Raw genomic sequence first — 22594 nt, 5'->3', positions numbered from 1 at the left:
TTGAACAATAGGCCTCGTTGTCTTTAGTACGGCTTACATGGTCGCTGCGAGGGAGAGGCTCATCCTCTGCTAATGAAGTCTAGACACTAGGGGGGGAAAAAAACGGAAATGTGTGGGGGGAAATGGGAACAAATTTTCCAAGGAATTGTGTCTTTTGAACCCATTTGATCCCTCAAGAATTTGGGGAATGAAGAACAAACCCTGTTAATGTCAAGACAGGCCCTATCGGAGGCTAATGTTTAGCTAGCTTAGTAAGCTAGACTGGCTAGCTAACTGTGACAATTTTACATGTAAATTGTGAAAAGGGGGGAATAAAAAAAACAAAACATTCCATGTTAAAGTTTAAAAACAATTTAACCGATTCTTGGTTAATTTGCCTGTTTTTTGTTTTTCTTAATGTCAAAATGCTAAACTGGCTAATTGTTGCAAAAATTAGCTACCTGGTTAGTTAGCCATAGTGGATAAAAGTGAATTATTTGTAAAAACAGTCGTCAACTATTCCTTTGAATTGGAATAACATTAATTATGTTCAAGTATCCAAAGAGGAAAACAATGTGAATATACGTGGGAATAAAATCAAGATAAATCTAATAATTGAATGGCTAGAAACATATTGAGTGCATGTTTTCTAGTTTGTAGATTTATGTTTTACAACCTTTCTCCATGATGTGGAAACAACTGTGATATGATGGTGTCCATCAAAAGGTAAGTTTATAAACTTTTTACCAGTGTGTTGTTTTTTTTAATGTAACAAGCTTTTATTTCCACCACAGCGCCATCTGCTGGGTCTAATGGGGCTCCTGTTAACTTGCCCCAAATGCATAAACCACCATTGAAAGACGACTGAGGGGGACGTCTGCTGTTTGGCAGGGTCAACCAGTCCAGAAACCACAAAGTGAGTGCTTTTTCAACTTTTTAATACTTTGTTCTGAGATTACTGAAAATGACTCGTGACCAGATTCTCTTCAAAGAAGGTTGATGTGGGAAGCATGTCATGAAAATTGGATTGGAAGTGAAATGAAAGCTACGCTATATAGAATGAAAGCTAACTCCGGAAAATTTGCAATAAATAAAAAATGGGTTTTATTTTAGAACATGATTTAAAGTTCTCTTCTATTTCCCTGTAGATATAAATAAAACATGTTTTCAGCATATCATCCTTATAAACACATCGCTCACGTCCACAGAAAGTTTTTAAATGTTAGAGATCCCCGAGCTGTAAATTACACGCGGAGAGGCAAATTATTTTGGAGATGTGCATAATATGAGTCTTCAATATTTATGCAGTGCTGCGGCGATGGAAGTGTGACTTAAAGCTGCAATGTAAGGGGAGTTATCTTTTTTTCATGCTGCATAATCAAAAGTCGAGGAATTTTTTTGCATACTTTCTAACAGGTTCACCTGGAGAACAGGCAAACTTTTTTCTTCATACCAAGTCAGCAAAACAAGTCCTTTCCAAGTACCACCATCATGACCACCAATAAATAATAATGTAACAAAATATATATATATTTTAAATTAATTAATTTTTTTTAATTATTGAAAATTGAAAGGTATTGTGGTTAACTAAAAAAAAAAACAACATTTTCAAGACTTTATATTGGTTCGCAATGTGTGAATATAATGTTGTAGTGAACATTTGTGAAAATTAGAAAATGACCTTCTCTGTATGAAATATAAAAGAAAAAAAATGCAAAAGAGCGCCATCTATCGCCACTACATTCAGTTGAAAAGGTCCCGGCCAGTGCGGCGACGGTCGCTGTAGCTTTAACAGGTCCGTCATGCCTTGCAGTGCCCCAGTTCTGTTCCCACGTAATTTACAAGCACCCCCCTCCCTTCTATTTACACCCCCCCCCCCCCCTTTCCCACAGCCGCCCACCCCAACGTGCACCAGCAGAGAGAGAGAAAGATAGAGCAAGAGCTGCGGCTGCTGAACGCTGTCGGATGTCCGGTGAGTGGAGCGAGCGAGCCGTGTTTACATGCACATGCGGCGGCAGCGTGACGCGCATCGGCCCGCAGCAGACGACACCCCCCCCCTCTCTCCGCCCCCACCTCTTATCTATCCCCTCTTTCCCCGCAAAGTAGCCTGCTGCCTTTTCTGAGCAAGGGGACCGTTTTTTTTTTTTTTTTTTGCAAACCATAGGAAAATAAACCGCATGGAGAGGAACATGCATGAGCATAACGAGATGCTGTGAGAAGGTACGTTCTGTTTTGGTGGGCCCGAGCTAACCTAAGGTGACTAATTAGCTAATACCTGCCTATTTCTGTATTCTATGCTAATAGTAATCGTCTGAATACTTTTGACTTTGCATGCCTCTAGCGTGATAACAAAGTGCTCGTGCAGAGATTGCAACAGCAGCAAGCTTTTGTTGTGTATAGACCCCAAAAGTCAAATGACAGCGCTTGTTTTTTCCTCTTTTAAAATAAAATGTCATCTGTCCTTGGTTGAGGACATTCATCCGAATTGCTTGATTCCTCAAATACGTTTGAAGTCATTTAAAAAAAAGATAGTCAAGGAAGCTTTTTTTTTTTTTTTTTTTTAACCAAGTCACAAACTCAACTTTAAAATTCAGTGTAGTGCTGTTGAGTAACTAATTCCGTTGGCGTATGTCTTTTTGCAGACCCCCCCCCCCCCACTCCTCCCCACTGAGTTAAGCTTCAAGCCTTACGGGCTTATTGTCTCCACCAAGCTGATTAGTTTGAACTTACAAGACCGCGTGGTGTCGTTTAGTGTCAACACGGTCAAAATACTGTCAAGGTAGAAAGGGATGCGCCAATACAACTTTTTTTTTTTTAAGATAGTGTCAAAAGTACTTACATTTAAACACGCATAGTGTCTAAATCTGACCACTAGGGGCACTGTGTAACAAGAGTACATGCCTAAGAGACAAAAAAGAACGTGACAGCGTGAAGTAAACCTGAAGCCCATGTGGGGTAATTTAAAATGACAAGGTCACCAGCGTATTACTTCACCTGAGTGCCTCCATCAAACTAATTGATATCTTGTCCGGGAAGGGAGGGGGGGGGACACGGGTCAATCTAATCTAATTGACTTTTTTTTATATTGAAGCAACTGCTGACATCAACATTCCCAATGTTGCCGTCTTCCGTCACTGCTAGCGTGGCCAAAACGCACCCCCCACCCCCATCCCTCCCCTTCATCTGAGGTCAAGTGTTGTGTGATCTTACTTTACTGACAAGATGGCCAATCTGATTGGATCCTTTCATGCGTGTCTAAAAATATATGCAAAGGACGCAATGTGCCATCACAGCCATGAAAGAACAAAGAATTAAGATTTCAGGAAGCTTGCTTGTGACTCAGTCACTCTCCAAACGGCACAGATTCAGGTATGTGTGCTTTTAGTCTCTCGACAAACGCATTTTATCTTCACTTTACTGTTTTCACCACTTTCAGCACGTTTTTTTTTGATAGCATTGTTTTAACGTACTTTTTGAGGGGAAAGTTTTTAAAGCAGGCAGATTACGGTTTCAAAATGCTGCTGTGTGAAGAAAACTAAACTTCATACCAAATAACCTTTTCTTTTTTTTGTTGCTCATTTGCATTTAGTAGCAAGAAAACACTGGTTACTTCCTAATTGTATTTGGTCAACTTTTCCCCAATCAATGCAGTCATCTGTGCTGTACTAGCAAGGCCAGGAACAAAAGGCTTAGGGGCAGTGTCGCCATGGCGACGGATTGTTTGCATTCAGTCACGCCGCCAGCTAGCCATGCGGACACACACACACACCGCAGTGGACTCTTTTGTTTGCGCCTAGCTTATTTTGAGTGAAGCCGTCCTTAAAAAGAGGGAATTTATGACATCATCGGTTTTTGACTTTGCTCGTGTTAATCAGCCTAAAAATTTTGTAATGTGGTTTTAATGAGGATGAATTATTCCTCGTATACTTAGCTTGTAATGAAGGGGCAGAATAATTCCTGGGGGGTTTTTTGGTAGATGAATATATGCCCGTGATTATTGTTGCTATTCATTTAGCCAGTCTATGGTGTGTCATTATGTGTTAGCATTAAGCTAGTCTTTGATCACTTTGATATACAGTCATAAGTTACATCCTTAAATGTTATCCTTAAGCCCAAAGTACATATTTGGTTGTATATATTTGGTTGATAGTACAAACATGCTGATTTTCACTGTCGGTTAAATATTCCAATGTGTGATTTAAAGGGAATTTCTCATTTTTCTGGGTTTCTCGTATGAGCATTTGCAGCGTAACCTAAACCACACGTTGTTTCCTCCCTCGCTCTGCCTTCCTGCGGCATCCCGGGAATGACGCTCGAAGAGACTGAAGTTACAGCTAAGTTTAACTCCGTCCACCGCGCAGGCAGCGCACGTGTCCAAGTACTTGATTTTGTGTACGGCTGTCCTATTTTGTAGCGTCTTTTTTTTTTTTTTTGTCTGCGTTGCAGTTTGAGTTCGTTCCATTGTGTCCAAACGCCGGCCGCTCGTGCTGACATGGCAGTCATAAATGTCACAATTTAGTATGGCTGACATTATTATAGAAGGGGAAAAAAAGCTTGTGGAAATGTCACCTCATAAAGTAGACAGTGTAGACTTTATTTATATTGCTTTGAAAAGGGCCAACAGTGCAAGTTAAGGCTGTTTTTTTCTCATAATGACTGCAGATGGGAGTTGTATTTTGAAGTCGGCGTACTTAATGATGTGACCATGAGAGACTTAACCCACCTGTTTTGTTGCAGGTCAAGTTGACCTATTTTAAAATTATATCTGAATTTGAAGGACAAAAATAACCAAGTGGACAGTGAGTCAGATTGACACGTGGATGTACCAAAATTAACCTATTTTAAAAGTGTGTGTTTTGTATGTAGTTATATTTATGTAGCTTTTTTTTTTTTTTTAATTTCTTTTTATTAGGCTTTTTTTTTTTTTTAAATGATAAATGTGCAAAGGGACACATTGAAAAAGTTTTCTTTTTGTGAAGATTTTTGAAAAATATTGGCTTCATTTTATTAATTTCCTCTTTATACTTACTTACTTTTTATACTTTTTATTTTTTTATAAAAAAAAATTGTTGAAAATGACCGTGACATTTTGGCTGTATTAGAATTGACCCATTTATTTAAATATTTAAAAACTAGATAAGGATACAAGTTTTTTATGGTAACAAAATTGACACATTAATTTTAAAAATTCCTTTATAGTTTAGAAAATGACTACTGGTAAACCTCACATAGACCATGGGACATTTTTGGTATACCACCAAAAGTCACAAACATTTTTAAGCCAGCTCTAGGGAGTACATCCTTCAATCGTCTTTATTGTCTTTGAGGACTGCCGGAAGCTTTTGAGGTTACGAAACATATATCCGCGTCTCAATGTGCGAGTGTAGATTTACAAGCAAGCTGCACCAAAATAGAAACATCCGCACGCCCGCTGCAGCACGCTCGCCGGTGTTTACTCACTACCACGTCTCGTGTGATTTATTTATCCGTCGGCTGCCATTGGCCGCCATCAAAGTGGCTTTAAGGGCGCGGGCGTAGCTATTCACAAGTGGAGAAAATCGAAGGTCGTTTCCGCAAGGGAGCACACTGGAGTGCTCGTGATGTCGCGCAGCAAATTTGATTAGGGAGTCTTAAGTTAGTGCTGTCTTTTCCATTTAGTTGCTATAAAAGTGCCTTTTCATCAAAAAAAACAACAACAATAAAAAACAGCAGCTGCTTCTCAACAACAGCTGCCTTCTCCCGATGCGCCTTGCTTGTACGTTTCATGAAAGCAAATGCCGATAAAGTACTGGGCGAAAATGACCAAGAATTCAATTTGAATCAGACTTTACAACTTAAAAATAACATTTGGCTCATTTGCTTCAATAATAATCACATTTAAATTACTACTGATTAAGAAAACTTTCTCCCAAGTTGTTCATACATTAAAGCCACATACCTTCAAAGTCACAGATAATATAAAGTTGGCGCCCCCAATGGACAAAAATAATATCTACACCTTGTGTAGGAATAGGACTTTATTTATATAGTATGCATATTTTATGTTGGTTATTTTTAAAAATGTAACAAATTTATTCAGTAGCATAATTGTTTTGAAAAACATCTTTGGACGTATGATTTGTCACAAGTGTGTACGTACATATTATAAATGTGTGAAAGACGTGTCGCCATGTTGTTCCTCTTCAATAGAGCCACGTCGTGACGTGTAAATACGTTCCCCGCCAAATAAACACCCGGCTCCGACATTTCGATGGCTTTCGTGAAAATGCGACACATCATCACAAACGTGCGCTAATGCTTTCCCAGCAGATGCCTAATGTGCCTATTGTAACACTCTCCTTCCCCCCCCCCCCCCCCCCCCTGTCATGTCAATGGAGAGATCCACATTGGTTAGGTTTGCGTACACAAAAAAAAAAAGACCCGAGTGTTAAGCACCGTGCGGCCGCTTCGGCTCACCGCTGCGTGCGGCCCCTGCCAGGTTGATAATGAGTCCGCCGAGATGCATGTGTCAGCAGTTCAAAATAGCTTTCCAACTGCGTGCATGCAACTGCTGTTAGCTTTACCGCATGGAAATTACACCAGAAGGAAGAGAGGCCTTTATGGTAGGCCATTTCAGCATTAGCTTAAATAAATAGGAAGATAAAAAAAAAAAAAAAAACATAAAATCACTATTGATTTTTTTTTCAAAATTATTCTACTCAATTGTACGTCAAACGTTGTCATATAATACAAGTAAGACTATTCATTCTCTCTGTTAGGCTGGCCGCTTACCCTTTAGCACCCTCTAGTGGTGTGGAGGAATGAAGGCGTCTTGATGAAGGCCATGGAGCTGAAAGTGTGGGTGGACGGCGTGCAGCGTATCGTGTGTGGTGTCACCGAGTTCACCACGTGTCAGGAAGTGGTCATCGCCCTCGCTCAAGCCATCGGTAAGCCCGAGGAATCAACCCGTTGTAAATAAACACTTGTTGCTAGGTAGAATTCGTATCACACACTTCAAAAATACAGGATTGTAAACCTCAAACGCACTTAAGTCGACTAATATGCAATGCATTTTTTTTATTCCACTACACCGCCATCTGTTGGATTGGATGGTAAACTGCGTTTAATTTAAAATGGACTGGTTTTATTAGTCTATAAATCGTTGTAATTGTACATCCTAAAATCAGGCCTGAAATACCCCAAGAGTGGGCCCTTTGAATATCTTTGTTTCAAAAAGCCCCCCCTCCCCTCCCCAGTCAAGATAGTTGTTTTTGTTTTTTCCCCCGGTGGTCTCCAATGGTGACAGTGGTGCAGGAGTTATGGCTCTCACTGTTCATTGTGCAGCCTTTTTGTCCACAGCACGGCACTTTGTGCACGTCTGTTGTGATGAATGTGCCTCTTTTGCTCACACCCACGCTCCATCTGCACACACACACACACACACACACACACACACACACACACACACACACACACACACGGATACACACAGTGAACACACCATTGAACTCAGTTCCCAGTAACCCACCTTTTGTTGAGGTGGAATTTCCCCGCTATAAAACCCTTTCTTTGGTGTTTACTGTAAGGTGTTTTTTTTTTTTTTTTTCTTAAGCTGGGGAGTGGGAGAAGAATTGCTTTGAAATACAGACCACCTTCTTACACCTTCAAGTAGTGGGAACATTAGAGCTGAAACGTTCTCAACAGTGCAGGAATGGAAAAAGAAATGACAGGGTTGAACGATGCAAAAGGTCACCATTAGATGGCGCTCAAGTATGAGAAGCAAAACGAAAAGAGCGTCATCTGATTTATATCAAGTCAAGTCCAGTCGAGTTTATTTGTATATTTGAATAATAACAAAAGATGATTTTCATTTTGAACATGATATATTGAATAGTTCTCAATATATACAACAATAAAATATACAAAAAAATTTATTTATTTAGTTAAATATGACATAAAATATTTTATTTTTATTACAAGCAGAATATGTAATTTTTTTATAATGCTTTGGACTTTAGTTTTAGAGGCGGTATCGGCCGATTAATCGGTCAGACCCGAATCTCAATCCACCATTATTTGTAATTTGACAATGATCTTGGTTTTCAACACGTGCTTCTTCTTCATGTCCCAGGCCGCACAGGCAGGTACACCTTGATTGAAAAATGGAGAGACACGGAGCGCCACCTGGCACCCCTCGAGAACCCCGTGGTTTCTCTCAACAAGTGGGGCCAGTACGCCACCGACGTGCAGCTCATCCTCCAGCGGACCGGCCCGTCCGTCAGCGAGCGGTCCCCATCGGAAGGACTGGCCCGCGGGTCAGAGCGCGCCTTTTACCGCCAGAGCCTGCCCCCGCAGGCCAAGCTACACCCGTCAGCGGCGAATCGCTCGCTCAAACGCAGGGAGCCCAAACGCAAGTCTCTGACTCTTAGCGCAGGAGCGAGAGGTCTGCGGGAGATTTTCGGAAAAAGCCGAGACACGGAAGGTAGCGAACGCGCAAATATCGTCTGTTCATGACATTTCAATTGACATTTTCATGCCCACCTGTGTGTTTATGCAGCCAAGCACTCCCATCAACGCGGCGTGAGTTTAAATCTAAAGCGAGTCGGCGGTGGCGGCGGCGGCGGGAGCTCCTCGATCCCGGGTAGTCCGGCTCGAGAGCTGAGCAGGCTGGTGCGGTTGCAGAGAGACAAACTGCAGGTTCTGGAAAGCCGCTTGCTGGGTTGCGAGGCCGAGTTGCGGGAATGGGAGGAGGCCAGCGAGGTGAGGGTCGGGGCTTCTTCAGCATCAGCAGCCCGTTGTTGCCTAGCAACCAACTCAACCGCCGGTGTCTTTAATAGTATTACCATCGTTTTGTTTTAAGTCGAATTAATTTTCAACCCACCAGGAAGGAAGCCTGGAAGAGGAGCTGCTGCTTTTGGAGCAGCAGGTGAGGAGGAACGACGCCGAGATGGACGAGGAGGAATTCTGGCAGAACGAGCTGCGTATCGAGCAGGAGAGCGAGCGGCAACTTCGGCAACAGCTGGCCGAGCTCCAGGCCCGCGTCCGTGACTGCGAAGCCGATCTTTCGGAATACTTAACACGCATTCAGGTTCTTTTACGGAGTGCCTGTGGTGGAAAAGATGCTAGTTTTATTTTTTTGAAAAGTTAAAAAAATGTAGTTTGTGTTTTTAGAGCATGGAGAGCAGCCTGGAGCAAGAACGGCTGTTGCAGGACGACGAACTGAGTCACATGATCGATGAGGAAGAGGTAAAATAAGTTCATCCATGCAAAGAACTTCAAAATGGCTGAACCATTTTGAAAAATAATCTATTTTTCTTTTATTTTTTTATGTAGTGATTGCAGTCTAATATACAAATATTTTCTCAAGGTCTTCTCTTTCCCCTGTATTTTTTGGGGGGGGAATAAAAAAACAAGCAATAAGTAATCATCAATTATTGCTAAAACAAAGTCAAATTAATATGAAATACATTCATTCATAATCCGAACTGTTTTTATATTTTTTGCTGATGATCATAAAACTGCGAAACGAGGAGGAACTATGACTTTTTCGAGTGAATAATTCATGAACGTTAATGACTAAATCCATTCAGGAACGACTGCATTAAATTCTGTAGTAATTCAAATGTTTTTGTTGTTGTTGTTTTTGTTGCTTTTCTTGGCCCACAAAATTGCTTCCTTTCAGGTGGAGGCCGAACTGGAGACGTTAACAACGGAACTGGACGTGCAGAGCCAACACACGGCTCGCCTGGAGAACGGCTGCAGGGCGTTGGAACGCTCCCTGGGCCAGTCCGGCAAGAGACTCCAGGTCTGCGGCCCAAACTGTGAAGCGCTTTCACATCTGGCACAAAGACAAAGTTTAAGGAAGATGCTCGGGGGGGGGGGGGCGGAAATCCCCATCCTCCCATGCCGGAGTGGAACCGTGCAAATCTAAGCTCATTAGGTCGCGGACAGGGAAGGCAAGTTCAATCTCCGCTTTGCAGGAAGCCTCCGACGGATTCTTCGCCGCACTTGATTCAAAGCGCTCGATGTACATGAAGGTCCCGCTGGGTGTGAGGTCATAATGAGAGAAGGGAAGGAGGGAGGGTCGGAGGGGGAGGGGGGGATGCTTCGGCATTCTTTGCCTTATTAGAAGGCTGAGACAAATCTGCAATCCCTTGCCTGTACTTGCACAACTAACTTTGAAACTAGGTTACGGACTCTTGTGACATCACTGACGTGTCGTTTTTTTGTTCTTCCTAGGAGAAGGAGCAGGAGCTGGAGCTGCTGACGAAAGAACTTCGCCAGGTCAATCTCCAGCAGTTCATTCAGCAGACAGGCACTAAGGTCACCGTGCTGCCGGCTCAGCAACCTACAAGAGATGAGGACAACAACGATGGTATGGAAAGAAAAAATTACATATCACAAAAGGACAATTAAAAATAATTTCACAGCACAGGCGGAGCTAGGATTTTTTTTTTCTGAAGGTGGGGGGGTCTGGGATATTTCAGGGGGGGGGGGGTAGTGCCGCTTAGTTATTATGATGGTACTTAAAGAGCTAAGTGTTTTTTAAGTGGATCTTTTTTTTTTTGAGTGATAATCAAGTGAATCACTGCTATAAAGAATTTTCTCACTCAAATGGTTGCGTGCACAGTGCCACCCTGTGGACATATGTAGTATTACAAGGTAGATTATAGTTATGAGACAAGTCTGGTACATCCAAACAAAATTACACCCCAGCCTTTAAACCTTCATAGGATCGTTCTTGAAATACGAATAATTTTTTATTTTTTTTTACTTTTGCAGAGGAAGACGGCAGCTCTTTGAGACGTCTCCTACCCAGCGACCTCCGCTCCCTGCAGAGCACCACCACCTCTGGATTCAACCCCGAAGGCATCTACGTTTGAAAACCGGTAACACATAGACATTACTGATGTCACTCAAGTGGGACTCTACTTCTATTTCATCTTTTCCGGGCTACCTTTAGGACTTCCAAGTGATGTCAATACAGTGCATTTGCAACTTTTCATATCTAATCTATTCAACTATTGTATATACAAAAAAAAAAAAAAGAGACATACAAGTAAGGCCAGCAGATGTATTTTTGTTGACTACAGGAATGTTTTTTTTTTTTTTTCTATCGGAATGCTAAAAACCATCATTAGAGATTTTTATCAGGATGTCAAGGACGCATATACGCACGCGCATGCACAACCATTGTCATATATTTGATTGCCTTATCGCGATGTGTTGAAACGCACATCAAGTAAACTCGAGGTAGCTAGAGTCACGCGTTTTTTTTGAAAGAAAAAAAAAAAAGTTTTCACACCAATTCAGGGGAATTCTTAACCGTCAAGTTTTAATTTTGTATTGATTTGAAGCTTGAAGAAAAATGGAGGCAACCAGGAAAATGATTGGTTCTGTTGTGGATCAAAGATTTCGTTTCACTCCAGTTAGTTTTGCAAAGACTGAGAGCCATTAATCTCAATTTTTTTTTTTCCTCTTCTCCCTCTCCCTTCAATCTTAACACTTCATCCTCTAGTTCAAAAACGAGAGTGATAGATGACTATAGGCATTTTTACCCCGTAGGCGTGAACATCCCAGATTGGCCACTAGGTGGTAGCAAAGTCAAGATTATACAGATTAGAAAGTTTTTGAACGCTTTTAAAAAAAAAAATGTGCATCAAATTGCATCCCGTGTCTCTCGCCATGACTCATGCAGGGACTCTGTAGTGTTTTTACTCTAACAAAAGATGTCGACTATGAACCAAAGCTAGCGTGATAAAAATATCAAATAAAAGGTTAGAAGAATGTATTTTTTTTATACACCAGGGAAAGCATCCACTTTAGGGGAAATCCAGTATTGTATCGTAGGACACTGACTGGGGACATTGTAATTTACTAATAAAGAGAATAACGGCATGCCTTACTGCGAGGAAAGTCGAAAATATATTCAGTGAATAGATTTCTTCATATGCAAAAAAATTACAAAATATTTTGCTTTGGAAGATGTTTAAAAAAAACAAAAAACAATGAAGCTGTTTTTTTCCACATGTATATGTTGGTTTCTGTTGTGCCATCGACATTAATTTTTAATAAAATTTGCAAATACCATACCAAGATTGATTTGATATTGCTTGAGGTCGAGAAGATATAACTATATCGGGGGATATAGTCGTCTCAACGGGAAAGTTTTTGTGGATCTTGAAAGTGTCTAGACACGATCTAACCTTTTTTGTTGACCGGACCAGATGAGGCGAAAACAGCAATCTGGTGGACAATGGATGAAAACAACTTAATTTTTAATGGCATCTCTGAGCGAACAACAGTTCTCGGTCAAGAACGTAAACAAAAAGCTAGCTCAATTCGCCACTTGTGCAACAAAACTTTACCCATCACACTTAGCTGTCCAGATTTCATACTTTTACCAAGAGGTCATAAGGCCTCGGATTGCATCTGTGACCATGTCACCTCAACAAACTCTTGATTTGTGCCATAAAAAAAGCTATGACATGTTCTATATAAATCCAAACCACGTCACGCAATTGAGATATGAGAACTCCCATGTCCTCGTAAGTGTGATGAATGTGGAGCCAAATAGCTTCTAGGATGTCAATACATAGAAACCCCCCTAAAATCAATTAGTAATTTCTGACTTGCGGGGCAAATATTGCTTCATTAGATGGATTGCAATACCGTGTTTACAATGAAGATGGATAACGCTGTGGTGTGCGGATGGCCTGCTTGACACTGTCATTAAATAGCCCCTCGGCCCCCTTTCCTGAATATGTTTATCCCGTACCGGGCAGGCGAGGAAGTGGCAAACAGATGGGCATCCATGAATTATGGAAATGACGGGCTTTGATTAACCAGCACGCGTTTTTTTTCTTGCTGGATAAAAAGTAACTTGGGAGATGCCAAGTTTGAGCGCATGAGCCACGCCGTCACTCAACCGAGCACGGGATTGACGGCGAAAAACTTTGCGTTGAAAGAAGTAGAAAAAGAGCTTCGGGAAGGGATTCTTGAAGAATTTAAAAGGAGAAGCCATGTCGAAATTATATGCTTGTCAATATTTTGTGATCATATATTATTATTTTTTGCATCTGAAGTTGAAATATAAATGATAAAATGGAGAATGATTTGATTTGGATTAAAAATCTGACATGATGCATTAATGGTGCGCCTTATAGTCCGGTGCGCCTTATATAAAGACAAAGTTTTCAAATAGGCCATTCATTGAAGGGTGCGCCTTATAGTCCGAAAAAATACGGTAGTTCAATCGTTTTAATCTAAATCAAGAATATTTTGCGACTTGGTGACAGTGAAAGTATTTTATTTTTTTTTAAGATTCTGCCCATTGTCGAATTGATTACCATTCAAGTCACCTCCTTTAAGACAACACAGTGTTTTGCAACTTGATGATCATTAATTATGCATCTCGTCCCAATCACTGTTTAATTTTTTAATTACTGCCATCAAATAGAGTTGGCTCTCCAAAAGTGTTTCATCAAAGCTCTTTTATAAAATGTTTGATTTGGTTTGGACGGGCTACCAATTATCTTTGCATTGGCAGCGCAATTTGGCAGCGCCTCCATTTAGTCGATGAACACCCCCCCCCCCCACACACACACACACACACCTCCCCGCCGCCAACACACATACACACCGTGCCCCCCGTCCCCTCACGCTCATAAATGAAGAGAGACAGCCTTATTCAGCGACCAGCACGGCAAAGCAATTAAAAGGGAATTAAGGGTGCACGGGGAGAAATTGGATATGATACCCGAAGCCTATTTTAAATGTCAACGTTATTACAGTGTTGTTGTTTGCCGTCCCTTCGGCCGCCTCGCCCCTTTGCCGGGGAGTGACAGCCCATAGTGTGGCGCGCTTAATGAAGCCACCTCACCATCGTCGGGGGTGATCTTTTTAGGGGTGGTGCGCCATGTTGCGCCTCTCATTAAGATCCCGATAGAGAGGACACCTTGCTCTTCACTGTTGACACCCTTGCCCCTAATGACAACATGGGAAATGGCTAGCGCGAGATACATTTATCACTTTTCTGAAACTCGTTTCTCACTTACGGGGCGAGCTGTGACAGCGGTTAATAGGTATCTTGATTACGCCGGTGTAATACAAACATTGGCGGAACGTCCACCTCGATGCCCCTCGTAAAGAAAAACGGGGCACGCTGAGGGATCTGATGGGCTTTGTAACGAGGGCTGCGGATTTCCTGTGATGCACGGCCATCCATCTTTGTCCACGATATTAATTTGATCTTTTACTAATTTGTGTCTCCCTTCTGGATTAGACGCCCAGCCTCCATTTATCCTTATAAATTATAACTGCTGCTTATTACTACGAGATCATCCGCTACCCGATCCCCCAGCGAAAAACGACCTAGTTTTGAAAGTCTTCTCTGTATTATGTATGCTTAGATTTTACTGACCCCTGGTGGGCAAGGTGTGTAGAGCAGCACAATGTCAATGGGCATTGAGACATGAAATCATAAAATCATTGTTTATTGAATCCCTCTATTGTTAAATATTATGAATATTGTTTATATCAAATTAAATTGTTAAAATGGTTGGAGAAGAAAAGAAATGTTTTAAAAATTCATTTCATAAATATTTCAAAAAGGAAAATAGACGATGTTTTATAACATCTCTTTAAATGCAAGCTTTTTTTTCTTTAAAGGCAAAACAAAATGCTTTTTTTTTTTCTAAATACTTGATATTCCATATTTTCAGTGCTACATAAAATACTAAAAAGCAAAACAACATTAGTGTTATGGACTCCTATTATAACCGGCTGGTAAAATGCACTTAGAAAGCTTTTTAACACAATTTATTTTACATGTGCTTTAATACAACGTTGTTTTGATGCGCTCAAAATGTATTTGGAAAGATTTTTTTAAATTTCGACAACTGATGTGGGATAAGCACAGTTTTGTCCAAATCCAGTTTCATCCATGCTTTTAGACTTTGCCAAGGAATGGTGTAGCTTTGATTTCAGTGAATTGCAAGTCCGCCCCCCCGCCTGCACTGCACACAGACTGGATTTAGATTTCTTCTTAAAAAAAAAAAAATCCTCAGAGGGGTTTTCCTGGCATCTCTTTATAGGCTGCGGACATATTCTCTGAGCTCAGCCACAGTCTGCTGCTGTTGGCCAGCGAGCAGCAGGCAGCTCCACTGGAACCATTTGAAGTCCTTGAAGGCACCGCGACAGATGTGCTAGCTCTTTTTATTTTTTTATTTAATTTAGGCTTTTTTTATTTTTTATTTTTTTATTACAACATCCTTTGTATCCTCTAATTGTTCATTTTCACGAGTTCAAGGAACAACTGCGGTTCTTTCTTTATCGCTTTCTGTTGTCAGGATCATTCCAACCACCGAATTTGTGTGTCTGTGTGTGTGTGTGTGTGTGTGTGTTGGTGAATCCTTGTCCTTTGTTCTCAACACAATCTGCCTTGTGTGTCACACTTCATCCTGCCAGATAATGGAAGAAGGTGACGGCAGCATCTGAAGTCGGGAGATGAAAGACATCATTTGGAAGAAGACACACACACACACACACACACATGCATGTGCACATACATAATGCAAAAGTGGCAATAAATAGGCGAATATCCTTGGCTACAAAATATACTGTATTATATTGACCCAAATACAGCGTTATTACTGTAAACGGAAATTATTAGCTTGCTTAAAAATGCACCGCTAACAGAATCGGACCTATCTCTGTGTGTTCCGAAGTGTATTGTGCAATCTAAAATGTGCCTTTATTAAAATTCAAAGGTCAGGAATGGGATCAAATGATGTGGACGCTGATTATTTGTAGCTATTTTTAGCTATTTTTGGCTAACGTTACCAATGTTACTAATGTTAGCGCACCAAAACATGGCCTTTATTACCTACAGTTAATATACATTTTTAGTTGGAGCTGACGAATGCATTTCTTATCTATATAATCAAATACATTTAAATATAAAATCTTTTTTTTTTTTTTACTGAAATGGGGAAGTTTCAAAGGCATCTTCTGATGATAGTGATTCTTGGCATGCATTTCCAAAAGTAGAAAACATTGTTCTTTGAATAGTCACACAATTATGATAAAGCCAAATATTTCGTTTGATAGCCTTAATTAATTTAGTCTGTTTGTATTTATGGCCTGATAACAAAAAGCTCCCCAAAAACGCTGACCGTACTATCTGGCAATTCCCTCACCGCTTTTTCCTTTGTTGGTTTTATTCCCTTCTCAACACTGACGACTTTTTCCACCCAATTATGTCTGAACATAACCTGCCCATGCTGATGGAGTTCCTGTAATCTCTTCCCTCCCGCATCCCTCGCGCCAACACACCGGGGCCGAGGGTACAAGCAACCCCCCGGCGTGCCTCGTCTCCGTGCCCTTGAGCGGTAATTGGTCCAATCCCTCCACGATCTGACTGGAGGGCACCGGAATCCGCAGCTCCCCAATCAGCCGACTGTCAGTCACTCCGCCAGCTAAACTAAAGCCGGGGGATGGCTAACAGGCTGAGATTGGGATTTGGAGTTGGACAGAAATAAATCTGAGAGACAAGTTTGTACTCGGCCAGGTAGTCGGGCTATTACTTGGAGTGGATGACAGCCATGTTGCCGGTTCAGGGGGGGGGAAGCCCGGCATCCAATTGTGCCTGTCTTGAGAAGACGAGTTTGGGCAATTTTCCTGCAAATATACATAAGTGACAACATCTCTGCCTAAATGGATGTTTAGCCTGAACCAATCTAAACACTTTTTTCCCCATGTCTTTGACAAATACTCAATATATGTTTTAGCAAACTAAAAGTAATGCTAAAACTCATCTAAAATTAAGCGTTAACTAAAAAAAACAATCGGAACTAACTGACAAAAAAAAAAAAAAAAACCTGCTCGCTAATTTAATATTCTAATGGCGGTTTTCATCTTCAGCATTTTGTTTTTGTTTCCAGGTGTCAATGCTACCACTTGTTATGCAAATCCAAATGTGTGCGTGCCCAAAGGTAGTGGAAAATGCTAATTATGTTTAATGGAGAAGAATAATTTCCCCATTAATATCTCCTCCAAGGAGGTTGTGTTTTTTTTTTCACCAGTTTGTTTGGGCGTTTGGATAAAAAAAAAAAAAAAAAAAAAAGGTGTGGCTGTAGGAATTATTTTGCCCACTTTTTTTTTGTGAATAATGCATCATTGTACTGATTCAAATCTGGCTTTTGTTCGAGGGTGCATGATTTGATTATCATCTGCAGTTATTTTGTTTGGCCCACTTTGGGCCATGAATGCTTTAATAGCACATCAACGTGTGCCAAATGTTCTTCCCTGCTACTCAAGGCATAGATGGCCGGTCAAGGTTACAATCGAAAGACGCGTTTAAAAGGAAACTCCGGCATTTCCGTGCACATGTATTAATATCCCTAACATCCACGCTGTACAAATTCCACTTTAATCGTTGCTCTCAATCTACACCTGCATGCCCACGCTGACCTTGCTGGCGGGGCCCGTGTACGCACACACGAAATCGGACGCAACTATCGATCGACAGTGAAAAAGTTCACGCGCGGCATCGTTAATCACGCCGGAAAAGCCGGTGCCTGACGATAATCCCTTCCAACGGTGATTAATTCGGCGAAATAATGATCTGCTCCGACACAATCATTCCCTTTCCTCCCGGAGACACATTTAAAAGGGGAACAGTGGTAGCTAAAGTAGATGAATGGCCTCCTGTGGTGGTAAATAATGGAGTCTTTAGCAAGACGGGAGCTTTGACCTATACTGGACGGTCAATGTTAGTGCTAATGCTAATGCTAGTCGAATCGACTGCAACGTAAACATAAATCTACATAAATTTGTATGTCCAGAATACAATTAATTAAGCAACACATATTCTCAAACTGCATGAATAAATATATTATGTAAAGAAATACATTATGTTTATTTTCATAGTTTATATATTTATTTTTATTCATTTATTTATTTATTTATTCTTCTACTGTATTCAATTATTGTAGGGTACTTCATTTCTCTGCTCTCTGGCGCCCCCCTCCCGCCTACTACCTCCCCACCTGAAAGCAATCAACTCAGTCACACGTTCTAAAACGACTAAAACTACAATGATGAAAAAGGTAAATTCAATTTTATAGCAGCGTTAAACACATATATATTTGATATTCGCTCAAAACAAGTAAATGTTTATTTGTATGGCAGCTTTAAACACTTGTTTGTTCAAAACGAGTTATGCTAAATTACATTTTGTTTCTTAATGGTGTGCTAACTAGCCTGTTAGGCTAATAGCATGTTTGCCAAATGCTACGTTATGTTAATTTGCCTTTCAGATGATTTAGTATCAGTCTTTTTGACCATCTCGTCTTTGTTGAGCTTACATAAACACCTCTATTGTAATAGTTCAAATGCTAAATTAGCACTTAAATACATCAAAGTGTGGCAAAGGCTGATGGGAATATGCTATTAGTTGGACTCAAATTTCTTATACTACACCAAATTTAACTTAAGTGCGTCTGAATCAATTTTGCTTTTAGCCCGTCATATGAATGCTGATATTTTAGTGAACCTTTTTTATTTTTTTTATGGTGATGGCCATGGTGATGGAAGTCAGGAGCTCACACAAAGTCATTGGGTTTTATCGTCTCAAAACTGTGAATGTCAAAGCCCATTTTCAATTCAATCCATCCAGGAGCTGTAGAAAAAAATAATGAGGAGTCATGAGGGGTTCTCCTCCCGGGGACCATGAGTGACTTAACCATATTTTGTCCCTTGGAATGGCGCTGCGGAATCATATTCCCCCTGCATGTAGTGCATGATTTTATTCCACCACTGGAGGAGGTTTCCAGCGTCTCCACCTGGCGCCGAGCGAGCATGCTGAGCAGAGTTTGCATTAATATTCAGATTGATCACATCCTATGATTTATCTCCTCACTGGTGGGAGCATTGACACCGCGCACAAGTGGCCGCCCTGTTGTTTGATGAGCATGATAATTATCTCAGCCATATGCCGCTCTTTCTCAAGCACCTGATCTGAACCCAACACGAGACGGAAGTCGCGGCGAAAGCAAAATCGTCGTTTGCCGCAGACAAACCGTCACTGACATTCTCTGTGTTCATTATTTGCTGCTGTTTGCCCCCCCCATTCCCCCCCTCCTCATCTTCCTCATCTTTGCCATTCCTTCAGCTCCTGGTTCCCCCACGCTCGTCTGCAACCCCCCACCCTGGCTCACTTGATTATGTGGAGCCGGAGTCGGGGAAAGTGTCACTATGGAAACAGGGGCAGAGGCAGCGGAGGGGCTCTCGATGGGAGAGAAGGAGCGCAGAAACCAAGAGATGGGCTGTGGAATTCACCAGCGGTCATTTGGACTGCAAATTTGGGAGGTAACAACTGAATTTTATTCACCACTGAAAGCATATTTGAGGCACAGCTGTGAGGTTTATTTTGATCCAAAGCACTTTGCTGAACCTTAAGTGCCTCACTCCTCTTTTTTTTAATCAAAGCACCATTTCTCAGCCCTTTAGACAGATTCTAACATCCTTTGCACTTTATATGCAATTCCCCTGCCAAATTATTACCAATATATCTAGCAGGAAGCATATTTTAATGTGACAAGAATTACAAATTAAATATGACTTTTCCCATTTAATATAACAACTCATAACACAGATTCAATCATAATGATACAAACCTGGACGCTCAAATATTATGTTTATAAATGAATCACATTGATCTGTATCGTGATGAGAACAATGCAATGCAACAAAGCTGCTGAAACTAGTTTTCGAGTTTGAGAAGCAGGGCGGTGTCGGAAGAAGGAGAGAAAGGGGGGCGCGCGGGTAAGCAAGGGGAGGAGTGTAAAAAAAAAAAAAAAGTGGGGGGGAGCGTTGGTGTAGGGGGGAGCCGAATCGGAGGGAGGTTTGATAGTGAGACGCCAGCCGAAGCAGAGGCAAAGAGGAGGCGACGACGAAGGAGCAACATCTTCTCGGTCTCAATCCCCAAGCTGACAAGTTCGTCGCATCTCGACTTGCAGTAAAGACGTCCGCTCTGAGGTATGTATGACCTTCTTCTATTAATATCATAATATTACCAAGTGTTACTGTAGCTAGTCTTTTTATGGGTTTGATTTATGAAAATGTCAGCCGTTAACCTTTGAAAACTGATAGCATTTTATGACAGCAATCAATACATTCCCAGCGGAAAACTTTGCATTGTGCCTTTAAACTTCAGAATACTGCAGTCATGACTAAGATCTGTTTTCTTATTTGTATGCGCTAACATTTTCTCGAACTGATTGAATGTACGTCATGCTTTTATTTGTTATTTAAATGTGTACCGATCATCTTGATGCAACCAACAGATCTTTTTGTGTGGTCTCACTATCTCGCCACCACTCTCTTCATTAAAGTCACCCTAATGTTATCAGCCGTATCGATTCGCCGACCCGGTTTTGCAAAGGGAGGCAATCACCTTTATTTATTTCTTGTGCTCTTTATGCAGCTCGTGCTATTCCACAGATTGCGATGCAATTGTTGAGTGGGCTAGCGCCGTGTCTTAGCGCCGATGTCACCATGTCATCGGACGACAGTAGTGGGGGAAAAAAAAAAAAAACTTGATTGAAGATAGTTTTTCCCATCTTGCCTTTATGTCTTAGCATCAGACAATTAGGCGGTGAAATATACGCGGGAAACATCTGCATGATTAATGTAGCTAATTTGACATGTTAGCCCACAAATGATTGCCACCGTTGACACGAGGATATACGCCGGCAGCTGTTGCGGCGGTCCCGGCACGCGACGTTAACCGACCCACACTCGACGCGTATATTTGTCGCCCGCGGGCAGCATCTGCGTGCGAGTGGACCGGGGCGCGCAAAGAAAGTGGATGGAGATCAATGCGAGCAGCTGCTCGGCACACTTCAAACGCTGCTGTGTTGTCGGCGCTGACGGGCCCTCGCGCCAGGGAATCAAAGGCTAATGAGACAGTCATCGCACAAACGCACCCGGCAGACCGATGAATATTAATACGCGCCAAGAGTGGGATGGGAGTTAGGGAGTGTTTGCGCACCGCGGGTGTGGGGTGGGTTTCGAAAATACGTTGCAAGGACTCACTGATCGGGTCCTTCGGGGCCTTATGCATAGGTTTTTGTTCAATCACCGCAACTTAATCTATCAATTTGACCCTGGGGAAGAGATTCAGGAGTTGATACCTGATTGGTAAAGTCACCTGGGTCAGTTGTTTGACCAATGTACTCGCCAAAATATCTTCTGTCAGGCAATCCTTAAGAGTCTTGGATTTAAACGTTTTGACCAAAGAATCTGCAAAGAAATGATGATTGTCCAGAATCTGGACTGTGAATATTTAAGATATCTGGTAATCCTCAAGAGTCTTAAAAAGATTGAATCAGCAGTACTATCAGAATCTGCTAAGAAGCGACGACAGTCCAGCGCTTGATTACCAAAGTCGCCTTCGATCAGGCGACCCGAAATTCATTCACTCTGTTCAAACGAATCTTTGACGTCTATAGCTGTCAATGGCAGTGAATGAGTTAAGGTTGAACCACCACGACTGTCAGAATCTGCTAAGACGTGACCATTCGGGACTGTCAGTTGCTTGACAGATGTACTTGCAAAGATGTCTTCGATCAGGAAATCCTTAAGAGTCCTAAGATTAAAACGCTTCGACTACAGTTCAGTAACTCCACTCGTTTTTATTTTCGTCATCCTCTTGTGCTTCCTGGCAGTCCTCGATTAGCCGGTAGCCAGAAGCGGATCTGCTTCATAGGTTTTATTTCCTTGTGAATGAACACAAGGCCGACGACGGGGTTGCGACGATCGATCTAAAAGTAATGTCGACTATCTCATCTCAGCCTACAGCCGTTGTCAGCGGCCAGAAAAACGAAACGACGTAAGGAGGACGGGTACAACGGAGGGGAAGACTGATGAGGCAGGAAGACGGTCCACCGTACGTGGGCGACTGTGCCTCCATTTTGATTCTGGCTCGTAAATCAAGCCTCCCTCCCCTCCGGGGCCTATCTTCCATTCGCAGACCTTGGCGGCGGCGTGTTCGCCGGCCCGTGACGAGAAGGCGCGTCGTCCCGGCAGCTATCGATCGCGCGGGATGAGTTTGTCAGGGCGGGCGTTTCACCCGTCTGAGCGCGGTCACTGGAGTGTCCCGCCGTGTCCCCGGCGCCGTGTCTGTCTTTGGGCTACATGTTCTGTCTTAATGTCAAGTCAGTACAGCTGTCAACCCCGGCGCGCATCGTGTCAGGTCAAAATACGATTTTTGCCCACTGAAATAAATCAAGTGCCAGGCGGCTCGAATGCTTTCGATTCCTCCTTTGCCGTAACATTGAACGTGAGCCACCCCGTTAGCTTAGCATTACGATGAGAAACAGCTAGCATGTTTATGACCTATATCTTGTTCTTCAGTCTTTTGTAAACCAACAAGCAAAAAAAAAAAAAAAACAATTCTAACGCCTCTTTGTATTTCTTTCCAACAGCGGGTGCCACTTCCTCCATGAGCGTCGGTGAATGTATGACTCTGGTAAGTCCCGATAATGTGTCGCGGTTCGCTATCGCGGTTTTTCAGGCATCGGCGGGGACTATTTGTGAGGTCACAAGTGCAGAAATGTGTTAATAAATCTGC

General features: G+C 41.9%; 1 protein-coding gene across 1 annotated transcript; it reads left to right on the top strand.

Moving 5' to 3' along the window:
* Positions 1–7: 7 nt before the first annotated feature.
* Positions 8–15819, top strand: rassf8b (Ras association domain family member 8b). Its single transcript, XM_085902801.1, has 11 exons — positions 8–895; positions 1872–1951; positions 6738–6905; positions 8090–8440; positions 8516–8718; positions 8843–9046; positions 9130–9204; positions 9641–9763; positions 10198–10333; positions 10741–10847; positions 15427–15819. Exons 3-10 carry the CDS (start codon positions 6794–6796, stop codon positions 10839–10841), a joined length of 1305 nt encoding a protein of 434 aa, XP_085758927.1. The 5' UTR covers positions 8–895; positions 1872–1951; positions 6738–6793; the 3' UTR covers positions 10842–10847; positions 15427–15819.
* Positions 15820–22594: the final 6775 nt, after the last annotated feature.

Source organism: Syngnathus leptorhynchus, chromosome 21 (assembly GCF_054491065.1).
Source record: "Syngnathus leptorhynchus isolate UIUO chromosome 21, UIUO_Slep, whole genome shotgun sequence".
NCBI lineage: Eukaryota > Metazoa > Chordata > Actinopteri > Syngnathiformes > Syngnathidae > Syngnathus > Syngnathus leptorhynchus.
Note: the sequence above shows the minus strand (reverse complement) of the source record. Positions and strands in the feature narration are given on the sequence as shown.